The 22,186-nt window shown below is 47.4% G+C and overlaps 1 protein-coding gene across 1 annotated transcript; it reads right to left on the bottom strand.

The window, feature by feature from the left end:
* Positions 1-554: 554 nt before the first annotated feature.
* LHFPL5 (LHFPL tetraspan subfamily member 5) lies at positions 555-17,513 on the bottom strand. Its single transcript, XM_047860393.1, has 3 exons — positions 17,102-17,513; positions 10,261-10,497; positions 555-571 (listed from the first exon to the last, which is right to left on the bottom strand). The coding sequence occupies exons 1-3, from the start codon at positions 17,511-17,513 to the stop codon at positions 555-557; spliced, it is 666 nt and encodes a 221-aa protein (XP_047716349.1).
* Positions 17,514-22,186: the final 4,673 nt, after the last annotated feature.

The following is a 22,186-nucleotide window of genomic DNA, read 5'->3' as shown; positions in this document are numbered from 1 at the left end:
TTTGGGTTCTGGTGGCCCCTCCATTCCTTACCCACCTCTGATCATCAATGAGAAAACAGTTAAGAAAGGAGAAGCAAAAGACCCCCTAAGCCCCAACCTGAAATGATCTGGCATGACAACCGCCTCTCCCTCAGCTGCCCTTTGAGAGCTGGGTGGCAGTGCCTGGTGTGCCTGCAAACGAATGCATCCTCAGGCTCTCAAGACTCGGACCTGGGAAGCCCTGGAAGATGTGGACTCAGCCCTCTCATTTTCCAGAGGAGAGGCCTCCAGGGAGTAACGTGATCCCCGGTATGAAGGGGATACGACGAGAACTGGGGCCCCGTCAGGAGAGTACCGCCCATGTCTCTCTGAATATCTTTAACGTGGGTCACTGTAGTTCTGCTCCTCCTGAAAGTGTTCTGCATACAGTAGGAGGTCTTGTCTCAGGAGAGTGTCAGGTTCTAATCCTATAGTGAAAGGCTTCAGGGTATCAGACCTATAGTGGCCAGGAACAGGGAAGCGTGGACGGAACAAGTTTTTATCGCTGAAGAATTCGATTCCTTAATTTTCCATTGTCAGGGAAATAGATGACCTGTGGTATTAAAAAAAAAAAATCGCAAGAGTATAAAATTTGACACTTTTAGAAAGCCAAGCAAAACCAAATTCCCCATGTATGCGCCCTATGTCCCCCGGAAGCTTACGTTTCGATTCAGCCCTACCCAGACAGGCAAATTTCGTTAGTGTATAAAATAATCGTCAATGTGCATCAAGTAAAAACTCAGGTCTCTCAAATAAATAAAGTATCATTTTTAAAAAGGAATCTTGGGCAAGAAGAAAGCTAGAAGCATGATATCATGGCTCCCTGATTTCAACCTATATTACAAAACTTAAAACGGTATGGTATTGGCATAAAAGCAGACACACAGATCAGTGGAACAGAGTAGACGGCCCAGAAATGAACCTATGCTGTGGCCAATTTATGACAAGTCATGAATATACAATGGAGAAAGGGCAGTCTTTTCACTAAATGGTACCGGGAAACTGGCCCACTACCTTACACCATACACAAAAGTGAAATCAAAATGGGTTAAAGACTTTAATATCAGACCTGAAACCATAAAGCCGCTAGAAGAAAACACAGGCGGTAAGCTCCTTGACATAGATCGTGGCAATGATTTTTTGAATTTAACACCAAAAGCGAAAAAAAAAAACCATGTGGGACTACACAAAAAGCTCTGCACAGCAAAGGAAACCATCAACCAATAAAAAAGCAGCCTGCTGAATGGGAGGAGACATTTGCAAATCATGTATCCAAAATATATCAAGAACTCCTATAAATCAATAGCAAGAAAACAATCTAAAAATGAGCAAAGAAAAAAATGAATAAATATAAATAAATAAATACATAAAAAATGAGCAAAGGATCTGTATAGACATTTTCCCAAAGAAAACATACAGATGGCCAACAGGCACATAGAAAGATGCTCAACATCATTAACTCTCAGGGAAATGCAAATCAAAACCACAATATCACCTCACACCTTTTAGAAAGGCTACTATCAAAAAGACAAAAAAAAAAAGTGTTGGCAAGGTTATGGAGAAAAGAACATCTGTGCACTGTTAATGGGATTTTGAGTTGGTGCAGCCACTATGAAAAACAGTATGGAGGTTCCTCAAAAGATTAGAAATGGAACTGCCATATGGTCCAGCAATTCCATTTGGGGGTATTTATCCAAAGAAAAACATACTAATTCAAAAAGATGTACGCATTCCCATGTTCATGGCAGCGCTATTTACAGCTTAACTGTCCATCAGTGGACACTTAAACCTTGTGCTATGGAGGGATGCCTGGGGGACTCAGTCGACTGAGGATCCAGCTCTTGACTACAGCTCAGGTCATGATCCCAAGGTTATAGGATTGAGCCCCGCATCAGGCTCCACACTGAGCGTGGAGTCTACTTAAGATTCCCTCTCTGTCTCTGTCTCTGTCTCTCTCTCTCTCTCTCTGCCCCTCTCCCTCGCTTGCATGCTCTCTCACTCTCTCTAAAAATAAAAAAAAACTTTTTTTTTACTGTGCTATAGAGGCTCCTGGGTGGCTCAGTTGGTTCAGCATCATCAGACTCCTGGTTTCAGCTCAGGTCATGATCTCACAGTTTCGTGGGTTCCAGTCCTGTGCTGGGCTCCGCACTGAATGTGTGGTGCTTGCTTGGGATTCTCTCTCTCTGCCCCTCCCCGACTTGTGCTATCTCTGTCTCTCAAAATAAATAAACTTAAAAAAAATTGTGCTGTATATCCATATTGGAATGTTATTCAGCCAAAAAAAAAATGAAATTTTGCCATTGGTGACAACATGAATGGACCTCCAGGGCATTATGCTAAGTGAAATAAGTCAGAAAAAGACAAATACTGCATATAATCTCTGTGGAATCTTGAAAGGTAAAAAACAGAAAAACAGGTGCCTGGGTGCCTCAGCTGGTTAAGCATCCAACTCTTAATTTGGGGTCAGGTCGTGATCTCACTGTTCATGAGTTCAAGCCCCACTTCTGGCTCTGCACTGACACTGCAGAGCCTGCTTGGAATTCTGTCTCTCTCTCTCAAAAATAAATAAATAGGGGCGCCTGGGTGGCGCAGTCGGTTAAGCGTCCGACTTCAGCCAGGTCACGATCTCGCGGTCCGTGAGTTCGAGCCCCGCGTCAGGCTCTGGGCTGATGGCTCAGAGCCTGGAGCCTGTTTCCGATTCTGTGTCTCCCTCTCTCTCTGCCCCTCCCCCGTTCATGCTCTGTCTCTGTCCCAAAAATAAATAAACATTGAAAAAAAAAATTTTTTTTTAATAATAATAAATAAATAAATAAACATTGAAAACAATGACAAGCTCATAGATACGGAGGGATAGGAGAAATGGGTGAAAAGACATAGAGGTGTGGTTACCTTTGATTCAGCAATTCTACTCCAGAATTTATCAACAGAAGCAACACGTTCTTATCTGTGAGAACAATCCTCAATGGCTAATAATCAAGGTCTTGTTTAGCCATTGAAGAGTACACCAGGGCTATGGAGTTTGTGGCTTTAAAAAACTTTAATAATGAACATTGAAAAAAAAATGAGAAAATGTTTACACTCTAACAGTTTGCTATTCAAAGTGTAGCCATTACGTGAAGCAGGTTAGGAACAGTGTCTATGGCCCCTGAATCAGAATTTCCATTTTAAGAAGATTCCCACGTAGGTTGTACGCATTATTAGAGTTTTGAGAATCACCTAATAAAGGGGGGGGGGGCAATGTTTATTATTATTGAAAAAAGTATATCTATGTGGGCAAGCACTGGAAGGTACTTTGCAGAAATTAAAATCGTTTAAATGGAGTTAACCCCAGGGCGCCTGGGTGGCTCAGTCGGTTAAGCAGCCGACTTTGGCTCAGGTCACGATCTTGCACTCCCTGAGTTCGAGCCCCGCGTCAGGCTCTGTGCTGGCAGCTCAGAGCCCGGAGCCTGCTCCGGATTCTGTGTCTCCCCCTCTCTCTGTCCCTCCCATGCTCATGCTCTGTCTCTGTCTCTCAAAAATAAATAAACGTTAAAAAAAGTTTCTTTTTAATGGAGATAACCCCGTCTACCCACACGAAGGGCCTAGCCTGCTGTAGGTCCTCAATAAATGGCAGCTATTTGGAAGGTGATACTATGATGGGCTTTTATATTTTTTTAATGTGTTCCTTAATATTCTTGTTAAATCACATTTTGGAAACCTGAAAGGCAATAAGGAAATTGATATGTTGTGCTTCCTTTTCAACCAGACGTTAAAATCAGTTAAAGTCATATTTTTCTCTTTGTGTTGGCTATCAGGAAGCATAAGGAAGGTAGTATTTCTTTTTTTTTCTTTTTTCTTTTCTTTTTTTTTTTAATTTTTTTTTTTTAACATTTATTTATTTTTGAGACAGACAGAGAGCATGAACAGGGGAGGGTCAGAGAAAGAGGGAGACACAGAATCTGAAACAGGCTCCAGGCTCTGAGCTGTCAGCACAGAGCCCGACGCGGGGCTCGAACCCACAGACCGCGAGATCATGACCTGAGCCGAAGTCGGAGGCTCAACCGACTGAGCCACCCCAGGCGCCCCAGGAAGGTAGTATTTCTATTAGCCTAGCTTTCTAGAATATTTGGTTTCCTCTCTGTGACTTTTATTTTTTTTTTTAATTAGGTTTTCTATTTTTCTTACAGATCACTTAAAGTCTTTCTGAAAATAAGGGCCCCATTTACAAGAATGACTTCTAAGCAGTCTGTTCTTGTTTGCCAGGCTCCACAGAAAGATGAGTTTATGAAACCACCTGGCTGTTCGACATTATTTCTTCCTGTTCTTTTTCCACTTCTCAAGAGGTAAAACAAGAGGGTCTCAGATGCCAGCTAGCTCCTGCGGGAGTCACTGCTCCTCCCCCCAGGCCCTACGCCAGCCCCTACACCCGGCCCCACGGGCCATTCCGCCTGGTGAGTCTGTAAGGAAACGGAGGCCAAGGAGGCCACAGCCCTTCCCCCAAGGCAGGCAGACCACCCAACGGTGGGATTACTCACCAGCACGCCAGCTGCTTCAGACTTCCTCTGCAATGAAAAAGAGAGCGTTATGTGTATACACCCGGGCCTCGTTTGCAGGATAATTCCCTGCACACAACTCCCTCGCCAAACCAGATCAGATTTCTTCACTCTCGAGAAGGCTCACATTGTTGCTGTTGTTCGTAATGTGTACCAGCTTGTAACTGCATTTTGCATGTGGTGTCCCTTATCAGACGGTAAGGTCCAATCAGACCGCCTCCCTCACCGCTGTCCCCCCAGTGTCTGGGGGTGTCAGTGGGCACCTGGAGCCCAGGAGCTGTTAGTGGTCGGGCAGGTGATTACGTAAGAAGTAGAGATACCGGAAGGACAGAACGAGGAGAGAACATTCGTTAATCGCCCGAATAACATGTAGGCTTTGTTAGCGATTTACCCACTACCTAATCCTTCACACAATCTTTTGTTTTTTTTGAGATACAATTCACTAACACGAAATCTACTCAACTCAAAGCGTACAGGTTGGTGAGTTCCAGGATAATCACTGGGCTGTGCAGCCATCACCGCTGTTAGGACACCCGGGTGGCTCAATTGGCTAAGCGTCCGACTTCAGCTCAGGTCATGATCTCGAAGTTCGTGAGTTCAAGCCCCGCATCAGGCCCTGCGCCGACAGTACAGAGCCTGCTTGGGAGTCTCTCTCTCTCTCTCTCTCTCTCTCTCCTGCCCCTCCCCCACTTGTGTGCTCACACGCGCACCCTCTCTCTAAAAATTTATTTTTAATAAATAAGCTTTGGAAATAAATAAAAATAAATAAAATTTAAAAAGTAAATGAAAATAAACTTTAAAAATAAATAAATACGTGGGATCATACAATACATGGTCTTTTGTGTATGGCTCCTTTCACTTGCAACGTCTTCAAGGTTCATCCACTTGGTAGCAATTATCAGTACTTCTTATAGCTGAATAACATTCCACTGTGTAGATTTACACATATTATTTATCCAGGTCATCAGCTGACTCACGTTTGGTTGGTCTCCACTTCCTGGCTTTCGCGCCGCTATGAAGGTTTATATCCAAGTTTTTGTGCAAACGTGTTTGCAGTTTTCTTGCCTACGTAGCTAGGAATAAACGTGTGAGTCACAGAGCGCCTCTCTCTATGTTTAACCATTTGAGGAACTGCCGTCCTGTTTTCTATAGCAATAGCGCCATTTTACCTTTTCACGAGCGGTGTATGAGAGTTCTTTTCTCCACGTGCTCACCAACACCTGTTACTGTTCATCTTTTTTATCAGCCATCCTAGTGGGATGTGAAGTAATAGCTCATTGTGGTTTTAATTTGCATTTTCCTCATGACTAGTGATGTCAACTGTCTTGGCAACCTGGATATCTTCTTTGGAGAAATGTCTGTTCAAATCCTTTGCCCACTTTAAAAATGGGGTTCTTCGTAGTTTTATTTGTCAAGTTGTAGGAGTCCTTACTATATTCTGGATATTAGAATTATGAGTTGCAAATACATTCTCCCATTCCGTGGGTTGTCTTTTCTTCACTTTCTTGTTGGTGTCCTTTGACACACCAAAGCTTTCATTTTTTATGAAATCCAATTTATACGTATTTTTTCCTTTGGTCGCTTGTGTATTAGGTGTCACGTCTAAGAAACCACCACCTAAACCAAGGTCACAAGGATTTATACCTATGTTTTCTTCTAAGAGTTTTATAATGTTACATCTTACATTTAGGTCTTTGATCCATTTTCAGTTGATTTTTATATATCATGTGAGGTGGGCAGTCCAACTTCATTCTTTTTTTTTTTTTAATGTTTACAGAGTGAGAGCAGGGGAGGGGCAGAGAGAGAGAGAGAGAGACATAGAATTTGAAGCAGGCTCCAAGTTGTCAGCACAGAGCCTAACCTGGGGCTCGAACCCATGAACTGTGAGATCATGACCTGAGCTAAAACCAGACACTTAACCAACTGGGCCACCCGAGATGCCCCCGACTTCATTCTTTTGCGTGTAGATGTCTGGTTGTTCTAGCACCATTTACTGAAAAGACTATTCTTTCCCTCCATTGAATGGTCTTGGCAACTCTGTTGAAAATCAGTTTGCCATTTATGTTTGGGTTCATTTCTGGATTCTTAATTTTATTCCATTGATCTGTATGTCTATCCTCATGCCAGGACCACACCATCTTGATTACTGTAGCTTTGTGGTAAGTTTTGAAATCAGGGCATGTGTGTCCTCCAACTTGTGTTCTTCTTCATGATTGTTTTGGCTTTTCTGGGTCCCTTGCGTTTCCATACGAATTTGAGGATCAGCTTACCAAGTTTTGCAAAAAGCCAGCTGGGATTTTGATAAGGATTGCACTGAATCTGTAAATCGGTTTGGGGAGCATTGCCATTGTAATATGAAGTGTTCTCATCCGTGAATGTGGATGCTCCCATTGATTTAGGCCTTTAATTTCTTTCAACAACGGTTTTTAATTTTCATGTACAAACCTCACACTTCTTTTGTTAGATTTTTTTCTACATATTTTTTTTTAATTTTTTTTTTAACGTTTATTTATTTTTGAGACAGAGAGAGACAGAGCACGAACAGGGGAGGGTCAGAGAGAGGGAGACACAGATTCCGAAAGAGGCTCCAGGCTCTGAGCTGTCAGCACAGAGCCTGACGCAGGGCTCGAACTCACGGACCGCGAGATCATGACCTGAGCCAAAGTCGGCCGCTTAACCGACTGAGCCACCCAGGCGTGCCCCTACATATTTTATTTTTTGATGCTATTATAAGTGACATTGCTTTCTGACAAGTCATTTCCAGATTGTTCACTGCTGTGTGTACGAATGTGATAGATTTTTGTATATTGTTTATATCCTGCAGCCTCGCTAATGTTGCATGTTACCTTTCATGGTTTTTTAGTGGATTCTTTAGCACGTTCCATATGCAAAATCATGTCATCTGCTAGTAGAGATCGTTGCACTTCGTCCTCTCCAAACTGGATTTCTTTTCCTTCTTTTTCTTGCCTAACTACCCTGGCTATGACCTCCAGTCTGCTCTTCAACTGCAGTGCCAACGGCAGACATCCTTGTCTTGTGCCTGAGCACGATCTTTTGAAGTAGGTAATTTTTTCAACCGAGGAGAAACCTGCCACCTCACCCTGTAAAAACGGGGCTCGGATGAGGAAACGCTCAGAGAAGTTGAGTAATGTCCGCAGTCACAGCTGGTTAACAACGGAGCCCCAGTTTTAAAACCAGGTCTGACTCCAAAGCCCACACTCATTCTCCTCTGCCTCCTTAACCCTTAACGAGCGGATCAGCAACCATGTACTCATGCAAGCCTTCACTTCTGTCATCATTTCCTTCATGTCACACAATAATAGAGGTGGCAGAGCAGGAGTTAGTGTCCCGCTCTTCCGTGGAAAGCACCTTGAGGAAAGCGACTTGGAGGAACTGGGACTCAAATTCTGCCTTCCAGGGCACCTGGGTGGCTCAGTCGCTTACGTATCTGACTTCGGCTCTGGTCCTCATCTCGCGGTTTGTGAGTTCGAGCCCCGCGTCGGGCTCTGTGCTGACAGCTCGGAGCCTGGAGCCCGCTTCGGATTCTGTGTCTTCCTCTCTCTCTGCCCCTCCCCCACTCATGCTCTGTCGCTCTGTCTCTCTCAAAACTAAATAAACATTAAAAAAAAAATTTGGGGGGGGGCGCCTGGGTGGCGCAGTCGGTTAAGCGTCCGACTTCAGCCAGGTCACGATCTCGCGGTCCGGGAGTTCGAGCCCCGAGTCAGGCTCTGGGCTGATGGCTCAGAGCCTGGAGCCTGTTTCCGATTCTGTGTCTCCCTCTCTCTCTGCCCCTCCCCCGTTCATTCTCTGTCTCTCTCTGTCCCAAAAATAAAAAACGTTGAAAAAAAAAATTTAAAAAAAAAATTTTTTTTAATTCTGCTTTCCTGACCCAATTTTGTGCTTTGACAGCAGCGATAGCTACTTCACTAAGTCGTTAGGTGTGTTCAGAAAGGTTATGTGGGTGTTTCCTAACAGGTTATAAACAAGAAGGATACATTGAATCCTGCATGATAGTGAGGGAACTAAAATATGGAGAGAAAAGAATCTGAAAAGATTGAAACAGGTGCATGGGGCACAAAAGAAGAGGGACGAGGAAAGAGAGGAAAGCCAACTGACATTTTGATCAGTAAATAAAGGGTCAAAGAGACAAACCCATCTCTCCCACGAGGAAGCGCTGTAAAGGGAACTCTGCGCCGCGCGTAACATTTCTTTCCAGCTAAAAGAATCCCTTGTGAAAAGGAAAGAATGCAAATGAGGACTACAAAAATGTTCTCTGCAGTGTTTCCAGATTTATGGCTGGTCCCGCCTGGGGGCTAAAAGCTGAACAAAATGCCTCCGGCGGCGGCCCCTGCTGCAGCCTCCCTTGGAAAAACCTCCATCGCTGGAGAAAGTGCTGGTTGTGCAGATAGATGCTGCTGGACCCCCCACCTCCAACCCGTCCCCCCAGGGCTGCTGTGCAGATTAAACAAAGATGGCCCCCGGGAACAAACCTTACATCACTCCTGCACATGGCAAAGCCTCAGTACATACTAGTCCCATTTCCCTTCCCCTCACGGGGTTTTCAAGGCACCCAGACCTTAAGTGTTCCCAGAACCTAGGAACTATCGGCCCCCTCCTTCAACAGAAAGACACCTCTCTCTCCTCTCCTCCTTGGTCCAGCTCATTCTAGCAATTTGGTTTTCAGCTTTCATCCTATAACTTAGGCGTGCGAGTCTTCCACTGCCAGAGGAGGATGAGATGTCTAATGACTTCCTTATGGAGCAGTGGGCCCTGGGCCGAGCCAGAGTCCGGTCATTTTTGCCACCACCTTTCTGTGTAGCCCTGGGGCGGGGGCGGGGGGGTTGGTCTCCCTTCCGGGCTTCAAGTTCCTCATCTGGGAAGTGTCCTTGGTCCCCGGGGGCAAAGGAGTTTCCCTCCCCCTTCTAGTTCAGGTCAATGGGGCGAAGACTGTGGGGAAAGTGGGCAATTTTGGATTCACAAGCATGTGAGACAGGCCTTGCCCTATGACTAGGAGATAAAATTTATGCCCTGAAAAAGCCCCTCGAGGCAGGGGAAGAGCCTAAAGAGAAACGGGAGCAGAAAGTACCGTAAGAGGAAGAAAGGTCAGTTGGGAAGGAGTCAGAAAAGGCTAAAGCATCCGTCTGGGCTTCGGGTCTCCTACACCTGACTCGTGACTCAGGGGTAGGATTTGGGCAGAAGGAAATTGAAACAGGATGGCATACAGAGAACCCCAAGGCCATTCTAACTCAAGGGACCGCCCACCGTATGCATTCCAGGAGCTGTCACATCTGTCCCCTCACCTACCTTTCTCCTCCTGCCCCAACAACGCAGCCCCTCTCCTGACTGGCCGCTCCTCTCTCCACCAAGCAGACCCCCGGTGAACTTGGGGACCCAGCCCCAGCACCGCCTTCTCTAGGAGGCCGTACCTCGCCCCCCCAGGCTGGATCAGGGTTCTCTCCCCTGGAGACCCTGACAGAAGTCAGGGGCAGGGGAGGCATGAGGACACCCTTCTATCACAGACAGCCTCTGCCCCACAGGTCTGTCATTGCCTCATCAGCCGCCAGCTTACAACCCCCCACTGGCTTTTGGCCTCTGGAACAAGGCCTGTGTCCAATTGGTCTTGGTGTCCGTCCCCAACCCCGGGCCAGGGACCAGTCCTCTGGTAACTGGCTGAGAGGAAGCCCCACCTCCCTGGGGGAGGGCAGGTTACCTTTTCCATCGGCCTTGTAGTCATCGGGGAGGAGCTTGTCCTGCCGGTAGCCCAGCACGAAGGCCAGAAAGGAGAGGATGAGGGCGTCTCCGATGCTGAGGATGGCCAGCATGAAGGCCCAGCGGATGGTGCACTGACCCAGCGTGTACTTGCCCGTCTGCTCCCCACACATGCGTCGCACCTCACTTGAGTCCCAGCCATCCGGGTAGACCAGGCAGCCGATCATGAGGCCTGTGGCTGAGGGGGCGGGAGGGGGTGAAGATGGTGTCAAGCTGGCTGTGCTCAGTCTGCAACTGCCGCCCCCCACCCCCACCCCCGCACTGTTGCCACCTTGTCACTCTCCCCTCCTCCTTGAGAGGGCGGGCAGCTCCTACCATCGTTCTTGTAGAGCACAGGGGAGAAAATGGAGGATCCAAGAGTTAAAGTGACTTGCCCTTGGTGGGGATAGAGGCAGAAAGTGGAGCTCCTCCGCCCGGGGAAGGTTCTGCCATGGCACCAGGTGATCCTACCAGGCCCTCAGCCATGCCCCTCACTTTGGACTTGGCGAGGCACTGGCTACTCTGGCTTCAAACCCCTCCAAAATCTGGTCCCGACCCAGAGAACTCGTCACTCCTAAGACGTATATTTGTTCATGCTCCGATATCTCTGAAATAATAAGAAAGCTTCAGGCCGTGGTTTGATTACAAGTATTTTTTTTCTTTTGGAGACACCCGGGTGGCTCAGTTAAGTGTCTGACTTCCGCTCAGGCCATGATCTCCTGATTAGTCAGTTCGAGCCCTGCATCAGGCTCTGTGCTGACAGGGCAGAGCCTGCTTAGAATTCTCTGTCTCCCTCTCTCTCTGTCCCTCCCCCACTCGCTCTCCTTCTCTCTCTCTCTTTCAAAATAAATAAATAAACTTTTTTTAAAAAGGAGTATTTTTCCTTTTTACACACATAGAATAATGGTATGTCCCACAACTTGGGAATCTTAGATTTAATGAAAACACAAAGTTTTCCAGCCCCATCTCTGGCTGCTTCCCTCATGAACCTTTCATTCAAGCAAATAGGTCTCTCCCTCCTAGCTCAGTGCATAACACTGCAGTTGTCCATACTTCCCTAAATTTGAGAACCCCCTGGAATATTTGTTTAAAATGCTGATTCCCAGGCCAGGGGTGGGCTCAGGAATCCCTTGGGGGGGGGTTAAAATTTTTTTTAATGTTTATTTTTGAGAGACAGAAAGACAGTGTGAGTGGGGGAGGGACAGAGAGGGAGACACAGAATCCAAAGCAGGCTCCAGGCTCCAAGCTGTCAGCCCAGAGCCCGACATGGGGCTCGAACTCACAAGCTGTGAGATCATGACCTGAGCCGAAGTCGGCCGCCCGACTGACTGAGCCACCCAGGGGCCCCGGGAATCCCTGTTTTGAAAATCATTCTTTCAGGTAATTCTCTCACTAGGAAAAGCGGGAAACACTAGAACGGGCTGCCTGGATTTCAAGCCCAGCTCTTTCCTAACTAGCTGTGTGACTCAGAGCAAGCTACTTAAGCTTTTTTTTTGGGGGGGCCTCAGTTTTCTCGTCTATACAGTGGGAATGTGAGTAGGCCCTACCTGTTTGGATTGCAGTGAGGTGCAAATGATTAGTATGGGAAAAGTGCCTAGCACATACTTAGTGCTTCACGAGTGTTAGCTACAATTATCCCATCCTGTGCTTTCACTGACTTAGTATTTACAGGCAAAAATTTCATTTTCCCTACCTTCTCCTCACTTCCCTGCCCTCCCACCAAGGACCACCCCACCTTAGCCGCACAGATATGTGACACGATCCTGGGATGTGACCAAGGCCAACCCCAAGCACAACCGCCATGCAGGCAGGGGTTTCCTTCCATTCTCTGTGCCGCCTTCTGAGCCCTCACCCTCCTTCCACAGGCCCAGAGGCTCTTCAGTTCCGAGGCTGTGCCCTACCCAGGAGCACCTCGGGGAAACACCTCACAGGGCCCAGTTACCTACCTTGGGCTCCGTTTGCGCTTGCAAGGAAAGTCAACAGATCAAACGCACAGTAAATTATAAAGATCAGGATCCCCCCTCCCCGCCTAAATGTATCAACTCGCCTTTGATTTTACATGGGACAAGCTAATTCATATAAGCGTATAGGTCTTTTAGGCCCAAAATACTTCGTGTACCCTTTTCCTCTTGATCCTGACAACAGTTCTGTGAAGTAGGCCATGTATTAATATCCCATTTTACAGATTAGAAAACTGAGGTCTCAGCGAAACCAAGTGAGTTGCCCAGGGCAGAGCCAAGACCTGAACACACGCTCCTGGCTTTTTTTTTTTTTTTTTTTTTTCCTCAAAGCTAATTCCCTAAACTCTCAGACTGACACCGCTCCAAAGAGCTGAATGTATTTAGTGCTGACATTTCAGACTCCGTGACAAAATGAGAAGTGTTTCAGGAAGATACTTAGCATAGGGGAGGGGGGACCTTCCCAGAGCTCTTCGGTAAAACCTATGGCCTTCCCCAGTTGGTGTTAAGACCAGAGTTTTGGTGTCAACCGTGGCCCCCACCTTAACCCCGGGCGGAGGAGTGGAATGGGTCAATGTGGAAAGGAGTTGCCCTTCTGGACTTTCCATTCTCCCCATCTCCTCCCCTTGGTCCCCTTCTCCTTCCGTAGCATCTCTGGAAAATAGCCCAGGGCCTCCAACCTGGAAACAGGTTGTTACAATGGGTGCCATGACCCTCGGTGAGCACCTGACCCATCCACCTGGGCACAGTGGGGGGCAACTCCATTTGTAATGTCTCAGGACTCTAAGCAGAGGCCAGCATGGTATCCTCAGGCAAGTTTACTTACCCTTTCTGACTTCCATTCTCTCATCTGTAAAATCAGGATAGTACTACCTGACTCATAGCGGAGTTACGAAGATTAAGTGTGGTCATGTAGAGAAAACGCTCACTGTAGGGACACCTGGGTGGCTCAGCTTGGTGAAGCATCCGACTCTTGATTTCAGCTCAGGTCATGATCTCATGGTTCGTGAGTTCGAGCCCCGAGTCAGTCAGGCTCTGTGCTGACAGTGTGGAGCCTGCGTGGGATTCTCTGTCTCCCTCTCTCTCTGCCCCTCCTCTGCTTGCTCTCTCTCTCTCTCTCTCTCTCTCCCTCGAAAATAAATAAATAAACATTTAAACCAGAAAGAAAGAAAGAAAGAAAGAAAGAAAGAAAGAAAGAAAGAAAATGCTTACGGCAGTGTCTGGTACATGGTAACCAGCCAATTAAAGTCAGTTGTTGCTATTATTATTGGCATTGAAGTCAGATGGAAGCAACCTCAGGGGATATGAATGTCATTAGAGCTGTTCACAAACATTTCAGGTACACAGCGGTGTTAGCTTTCCTTGCTCCCCTCTTTTCAAGTTGGGCAAGGCCATAAGACTTCCCTTAGACAACAAAATAGGAGCGGAAATGTGTGGGGTTCCGGGCCACAGCATGTAACTTCTGGGGAGACGCCTTCCAGAGCTCCCTTTCCCTCTGCAATGATGACAGCCAGATGACAGCCGGTGCTCCATCAGCCCAGGTTCCAGAAGAGAACGGTGAAAGCAGAGCCCCCAACTGATCCTCAGTGAGCTTGTGCCACCAGCAGAGAATAAATTTTTGTTTTAAGCCACTAAGATTTGGGAGTTTTTTTGTCACCCCCCCCCCATCCTGACTGTTTTTGTGTTTCTCATATTTGCCGAGCACCTCCTATGTGTCAAGAACCGTACAAGGTGTTTTACATGCAGTATACATCCCATCCTCACAAGAACATTGTGATGGGAGGTGCTGTTGCTACACCCTACAGATGAGGTTACCAAGACTCAGAGAGACAAGCAACTTGCTCTACCTGTGTTTCTAGGAGCTGGAACCACACACAACTTACACCTGGGATCCAGAAGCTCAATTAACATTGTTAAACTACAGCCCCGCACTGGCCCAGGAACCAATCCTCTTTCCTTTCTCCTGCTCCCTTCCCTGGCCTCAGGCTTCTTGGCAAGGTTAAACTAATTGGTTTAGGCATCTTCAAATGGACCTGTCTCCCAGCTGCTGACTGCAAAGCAGACCCCCTCTTAATCCCTCCCTTTGGCTCATCTTCCATTCCCCTGCACCAAAGAATGGAACATGACACCACTTTTGCTCTTCCCAATGTAAATGTTTCATGGGATGGCATCTGGCCACCTCTGCTATCAATGTCTCCAGCTCCATGACCAGGCAGGGTCTAACTCAAATGGCCTGGTGACGCCTCCCCCACGTAGTCCCTCCCAAGCACTGCCTGTTCAGCACATGGCACCTGCTGCAGGAGGTTGTGGGAGGGGGCAGTGTGGAGAATGAGAGGAATGGTTGTGTTTCCAGCATCCCATAGCTCTGATATGGAGGACCAGCTGGTAAGCATACCAGGGTCCATTCTACTCCTCTTTGTCCCAGAACTGCTACATCTGCATTTCTCCTCCTTCTCCCCACCGCCCACCAAGATTTACCTCAGCCCTGTCCCAACCTCTCGCTCATGATACAGAGAGACCAGAGAGGGAGATGGTGGGTGGATTGCAGACGCAGCTCTGGAGCCAGGTGAGTAGCCTGAGTACAAGATTTGGAATCAAAGGTTCTGTCCACCACTACCTGTGCTAAAAGTCAAGTTACCCATTAGGAGCCTTATCTATTCAATAAGAGGAATGCTCACCTCACTAGGTAGGGATGGGCTCCTCCAGAGGGTAGATGTGAAAGTGCTTTGTAAGTCATTTATACTTATGTAAATGTGTGGCTCAATAAAAGTGAGTTTGGAATACATCTTGTTTCTTGGAACCTGCTGCCTTAATTCTCCTTGGTCCTTAGTTGCCAGTTGATCTGTTACAGGTTTGGGCAAGTCTTTTCCTCTTTCTCAGTCCCAGATTCCTCATCTTTGGGCGGGGGTGGGGGGGGTACCTATAGCTCTCTAAGGTCCCCTCCAACTCTGACAGAGTCTTGAATCTATGTGTTTGGTTGTCTGGGATTCTGATCCCTGCTCCATTCCCCCTGTTATGGATAATACTACTTCTCATTCTAACCAACGATATCAAGATGGTTTGCTTTCTAGTCTGAAGTCCCCACACTGCCCCTGGACATTCCCCTAGAATGGGCAGTCTGTGCATGGTCCTTGGGATGGGAGGGGACCAAGGGCTGAAGGACAAGGCCTTAGGCCATGTCTTCCTGAGCTTTAGAGGAAAACAGGAGCAGCTGGCCCAAGGACCGAGAGGCCTGCCTGGGCCAGGAGCAGGAAAAAGGGGCAGGAAAGGCCTGCTTTGGGGCACCATAAGTAGCCACCTACCCCACATAGTTTTTTGTTTGTTTAATTTTTTTTTTTTAGTTTATTTATTTACTTTGAGAGAGACAGAGACAGCAGGGGAGGGACAGAGAAAGAGGAAGAGAGAGAATCCCAAGCAGGCTCCGCACTGTCAGTGCAGAGCCCAGTGTGGGATGTGAACCCACAAACCGTGAGATCATGAGTGGAAACCAAGAGTCGAAGGTTTAACCGACTGAGCCACCCAGGTGCCCCACCCCTCCATAGTTTTAAAAGACCCTAGCCATCTGGGATGCCTGGGTGGCTCAGTCAGTTAAGCCTCAAACTTCAGCTCAGGTCATGATCTTGTAGTTTGTGGGTTCAAGCCCTGAATAGGGCTGTCTGCTGTCAGCACAGAGCCCACTTTGGAGCCTCTGTCCCCCCCCCCCCTTCCTGACTCTTCCCCTGCTCATGCTCTCTCTCTCTCAAAAATAAATAAACATTAAAAATAATAATAAAAGACCCTAGCCGCCACCACCACTCCCCCCATGACAAAATATCACTCCCGTTTGCTGCCTCAAGTACAGAAACCTATAACTAGGGAACAAAGACTTTCACTCCACCATGAAAGAGAGAACTTCAATGCAAGTTTCTATGGGAAAGGTCACAGCATAACACTCCAAATAAACAACTGACTTTAGAATCTCCCTGAGAGCAATTTTGGGTGAGAGGGGAAGAGTGAGGGCAGGGATCTGGGGATCCATAAAGAGAAAGAACAAACGCCCAGAAGTGGGAGATGGAGACATCTAGGATGTGCTTGACATTTTGCCCTGGGCTGGATCCTATTTCCACATGGCTGACAATGGAAGCTTCCTTCTTTTTCCTCCTCAGAGCAACAACAATGATGTGGTGGCCTGGGAGTCAGGATACCTTCTATCAACTAGCTGTGTGCTCCTGGGCAAGTCACTCCCCTTCTCTGGACCTCAGTTCCCATCAGTAAGATGAGGGGGTTGAACAATTTGATCTCAACGATCCTTTTGGTCTCAACCATTCTAAAGTTCTCTACTCCTCAGAAGCTTCTACAGAGCATTGAGTAGGGCTGGGCTAAAGGAGAACAGCTGAGGGGAGCCTGGTGGACTCGGTCGGTGGAGCATGTGACTCTTGATCTCGGGGTTGTAGGTTCAAGCCCCATGTAGAGATTGCTTTAAAAAATTAAATCTTTGAGGGGCGCCTGGGTGGCGCAGTCGGTTAAGCGTCCGACTTCAGCCAGGTCACGATCTCACGGTCCGTGAGTTCGAGCCCCGCGTCAGGCTCTGGGCTGATGGCTCAGAGCCTGGAGCCTGCTTCCAATTCTGTGTCTCCCTCTCTCTCTGCCCCTCCCCCGTTCATGCTCTGTCTCTCTCTGTCCCAAAAATAAATAAACGTTGAAAAAAAAAAAATTTAAAAAAAAAAAAAAATTAAATCTTTGAGAAAAAAAAAATAAAGAGGAACAGTTGGGAAGGAGACCAAGAGGCTCCAGAGGGCGGAATGGTGCAGCATCCCCTGTGGCCGAGGGTGGGCCCCCACTTGCCCTCCCATTAACCCTGCTCACCTGCAGCCAGCTGCATCCATGCACAGATCTTGTAGACAGTGGCCGTGTTGCAGACGAAGAAGAGGCTAAAGCAGATGATGGAGCCAATGATGAGGAACATGGCCAAGGCCACAAAAAACATGGCAGTCTTGAAAGCTCTAGAAGGAATGGAAGAGAAGTCCAGTGGGCCACCCTTGCAGATGAGCTCAGAGGACAGCACGTTGCCCACACAGTAGGAGAAAAGGCCAAAGTAGCCTGCCTGGGGTGTGTTAACGCTGTCACCAATCCAGTAGGGCTGGATAAAGAGGGCCATAACAAGCACCGAAAAACAGATGGTGAGTGTGCCCCACATCACACCCACAGCCCTCGAGTTGCGCACATAGTTGGTGTGGTAGATCTTGGCTGCCTCCTGGGCGGGCAGCAACTTCACCATGGTGAGGCAGTAGGCCCTCACGTGGGGTCTTGCGGGCTGTAAGCTAGTGGCTTCGCAGACAGAAAAGCCTAGAAGTCAGTCACTCCTCGGATGGGTTTGGGAACGAGGCTGAGGTCAGGACACAAGGTGAGGGTCCCTCCAAGGTAGAAGAGAGAGGATTTATAAGACAAGGACGACAACGTTGGTTTCTTCCGAGGAAGATTGTCCAGATGCCTTTGTCCACTCTAGCCAGGCTGTCTCCAGTCTCCTGCCTCTTCTCAAGCCTGCCAGGGTCTCGGGCCTGCTGGCGCCGCCCTGCCCCTCCCCCCTTTCCAGCTCAGAGCTTCATGGAGCTCCGCCTCTTCGCCGCGGCCCGGCCCCTCCTTCCTCCCTCCTCGGAGAGCGCTGCTTCAGCACCGCGGCCAGCGCCTCGGGACTCCGGTCGGAGGAGGGTGGGAAACAGATGACGGCCCGGGGAGGCGTGGGGAGCTCCTGGCCCGCCCACCGCTCAGTTTCTCAGGGAACTGAGACCCCTCTTCACCCTCCTGAGTTGGGGTGGGGGGTGGGGGGTGGGGGGTGTGACAAAAATTGAGAGGGTGGGGCTGCAGCTGTCACATTCCTCCCGCTCAACTCCTGCCGCAGAACCAAAACCTCTTCTTGAACACTGTTCCCCCATCCCATCCAACCCCGCCCTGGCTCCCTAGTCGCCCTCTCAGAAATCCCAATACAGGGGAGTCCAGCAAAACCTTTTCTGGTTGTGTCTTCCGGTCACTGGTTTCCAGTCCATATGGTTTCTCTTCAATCAACAATTTCTAAGAACCTACTATGTGCTAAGCCCCATGTTGGAGGATATCTTCCCTAGGCAAAACCACAGAGATAAAAGAGGGTCCCTGCCCTCAAAGACAGTGAGGCATTTACATATATGTATATCCGTAGATATATTTGCAATGCAGACTGATGGTGCTATATTAAAGAACTACAAAGCACAGCAAAGGACAATACTTGTGAGGCCTCCCAGACTTTAACATATGTTTTTTTTTTTTAATGTTTATTTATTTTTGAGAGAGAAAGAAATAGACAGAGCGTGAGCAGGGGAGAAGCAGAGAGAGAGGAAGACACAGAATCCCAAGCAGGCTCCGGGCTCTGAGCTGTCAGCACAAAGCCCGACCTGGGGCTGGAACTCACAGACCACAAGATCATGACTTGAGCTGAAGTCCCACGCTTAACTGACTGAGCCACCCAGGTATCCATTACCAAATGGTTTTGTTCAATACAATATCTTTCTCCTGTTTATATGTTTTTGTTGCATATTTCTTTTTCCCCCTTCTTTTTCAAAATATGTATTTCTCATGACTGTATAGGTAAATACATGTTTGGTGTAGGGATCTAGCAAATTCAGGAAAGCTACATAAAAGGATATAAATCACTCATAACCCCAACATTGGAAGCTAAGGGGAGTCAAGATTATCTTAAAAACATGGACTTTGGGGTTGCCTGGGTGGCTCAGTCAGGTAAATGTCTGTCGCTTGGTTTCAGCTCAGGTCCTGATCTCACCATTCATGAGCTTGTCTTCATGCTGAGTGTGGAACCTGCTTGGGATTCTGTCTCTCCCTCTCTCTCTGCCCCTCCCTTGTTCATGCTCCTTCCCTCCCTCTCTCTTTCTCAAAATAAATAAATAAACATTTTTTAAAAAAACACATGGACTTTGGCTTTAGACACATCTGGGTTGAGTTAGCCACTTACTGGCTATATGACTATCTGTGGATTTAACCTCCCCAAGCCTCAGTTTCTTCATCTATAAAATGGGGAGGGGGAGCCTGAGTGGCTCAGTTGGTTAAGAGTCAGACGCTTGATCTCAGCTCAGGTCTTGATCTCAGGGTCACGGGTTCAAGCCCCACACTGGGCGTAGAGCCTGCTTTCAAAAAATATGGGGAGAATAGTTCCTATCACCTAAGGGTTAGGTAAAATAACACAGGTAAACTGTTTGGCACAGGGCCTCACATATAAAAGTACTCAAAAGGTTTATCATTATTATTACCTCTGTTAACATTTTGATATATTTCCCTCCTGCATATACTGCTTTATACAACTGGACAATTTAGTATCCAGTTTTTTTCACATAGCATTACACCATTAATATTTTCTCATATTGCTATTTTTTTTCAAAAACATGATTTCAATGCGTGTATATTGATTCAGAGTATGTAATCATTTAATTGTTTGAGCATTTCCCCTTTTTAGGGTATTTTAGCAGTTTCCAGTTTTTCACTACTAAAAAAAAACAAAACCCTGTCTTTCCCCGCACCCCCCCCCCCCAAACCCTGTCTTGAACATAATTGTACCACTGCCTACATTTCCTCTTTCTCTTAAATCTCTTTGGTTTTGTGACCAGTCTTCCCATCAGACTGGAAGGTCATTGAGGGCACAGCCTATGTGTCCACCATCAGACCGGCAGTTTCCCTAGAGACAGACTGTATCTTCTCCCACTCAGAGAAGGCTCTAGGCTGGTGAACCACCTCTGTTTGGCCTGCCCAGCACAACTTCCCCTGCCTCTGAGAACAGACTTTCCTGCTTCCTGAGGATCTGGTGAGACAATCACAGGGCATACAGACTCTAGAGACAAGGATGAGTGGGTGACCCAAACTAGGCCATCAGTCTCTCCCTGGAGAATCTGAATTGGTAGTAGACTGACAAAAGGAAAAAAAAGCTATTGCTTTATCAGGCCTTGGCAACATCCCTAAGAAACAATCCATGAGTTGCTGCTACTGGGAACTTCAGACACACCCTGATTCCCACTCTGCCTAGACAGTTGCCCTGCTCCTTCTTCAGCTCTGTGACCCACCCGATATCCTTCTATTTCCTTCTTTTTTTATTTCATTAGCCAGAGTACGCTTTGGCCGTGGGCACCAAAGAGCCCTAACTGATCCAAACATTGGCACCAGAAAGAGGGCTTCGGGCAAAACGCTCTGAGATTCCTGTTTATGTTCCATGGTACACAGAGGAGAAATAGCTAATAAAATTGTCAGCCATGAACACCAGAGATCATGTGCCCTCTGAGGGACAAGTTCTGGGAGCCAAGTGGCTTTGGTCAAAACAGATTTAAAGGGAATGAAGAAACGGTGCCTGGCTGGCTCAGTCAGTAGAGAATGTGACTCTTGGTTGAGGGGTTGTGAGTTCAAGTCCTATGTTGGGGCACAGCACCTACTAAAAATAAATAAATAAAATAAGGAGAATGAAGAAATTAGGGACGCAGTGTGGGGTGACCGCTTATAATGGCACTGAATAATATCAAGCAAGACAAGCTCAAATATCTAGATTATTGACTCAATAAATAAAATGAGGGGTACCTGACTGGAACATAAGACTTTTGGTCTCAGGGTTGTGAGTTAAAGCCCCATGTTGGATGTAGAGATTACTTAAAAATACAATCTTTAAAAAAAATAATAAAATAAGGGGCACTTGGGTGGCTCAGTTGGTTGAGCGTCGGACTTCAGCTCAGGTCATGATCTCGCAGTCCGTGAGTTCGAGCCCCGCGTCGGGCTCTGTGCTGACAGCTCGGAGCCTGGAGCCTGCTTCCGATTCTGTGTCCCCCTCTCTCTCTGCCCCTCCCCTGCTCATGCTCTGTCTCTCTCTGTCTCAAAAATAAATAAAAACATTAAAAAAAATTTTTTTAAGTTAAGGGGCACCTGGGTGGCTCAGTCAGTTAAGCATCCAACTCTTGATTTAAGTTCAGGTCATGATCTAATGGTTCATGAGATCAAACCCCTAGTCCAGCTCTATACTGACAATGCAGAGCCTGCTTGGGATTCTCTCTCTCCCTCTCTCTCTCTGCTCCTCCCCCACTCAGGCACGAGCACGCTCTCTCTCAAAATAAATAAATAAAGATTTAAAAACCTAAGTCAAGACCTTTATGTGCTATGGCTCTGAGAATTTGTTGAGACCTGTTGCTATAAGGCATAGGGCCATTAAGATAAGATTCAGGGGCTGTGAGAGTACGGAACTGCAAGGCCTGAAATCCATCCTATGTTCTAAATGGTCACGCCAGATCACCTCAGGAACAGGTCAAATCCTCACCTTGGCTCCCTGACCCTTGAGCTAAAGACAAGTGTACCAGGAAGAGCTACGTGAAAGCCTGCGGCATTCTCTCTTACTCTCCGAATAATAAATCAAAGAGTGCACTATGTCCCCAGGGGAGCTGTAGAAATGAGTCACTACCAGTCACTCAAAAGATGCAGGCAGACAAATGTCCGTCTCTAGTGGACACTTGTCACATTGTTTTGGTTTGGGCTGGCCAGCACCCTCACCTCCTTCCTATGTGAGGGTGAAACTCTGCTGTATGAGGCCGGGGGGGACAGTCGGGCCTCTTCCCTCACTGTGGAAGCCCCACCCTCCGCCTGCTCCAGAGAGAGCTCTGATGGGGTGCTGGCCAGGTGGGAGTGGACTACTGTGGCATGACAACCCCACTCAGGACAGCCCTGGGGACAGTGAGGAAAGGAAATCTCCCCAGAAGGTAGAACTTCTAGTGCTGTAATTATCTACCCCCAAAAGATCCACATCCTAATGCCCAGAACCTGTAAAAATTACTTTATTGAGAAGAAGGTTCCTTGCAGCTATAATTAAAGATTTGAGATAAGAAGATCCTGCCAGATTATCTAGGCGGGTCCTAAATCCAATGACAAGTATCCTTCTAAGAC

Source organism: Prionailurus viverrinus, chromosome B2, assembly GCF_022837055.1.
Source record: "Prionailurus viverrinus isolate Anna chromosome B2, UM_Priviv_1.0, whole genome shotgun sequence".
Taxonomy (NCBI): Eukaryota; Metazoa; Chordata; class Mammalia; order Carnivora; family Felidae; genus Prionailurus; species Prionailurus viverrinus.
Note: the sequence above shows the minus strand (reverse complement) of the source record. Positions and strands in the feature narration are given on the sequence as shown.

Excerpts from the sequence above, each read along its gene's own strand:
- LHFPL5 (XM_047860393.1), bottom strand. The coding sequence starts at position 17,513 with ATGGTGAAGTTGCTGCCCGCCCAGGAGGCAGCCAAGATCTACCACACC. Across the intron at positions 10,498-17,101 it reads ATGGATGCAGCTGGCTGCAG|CCACAGGCCTCATGATCGGC; the intron begins GTGAGCAGGGTT and ends CCGCCCCCTCAG.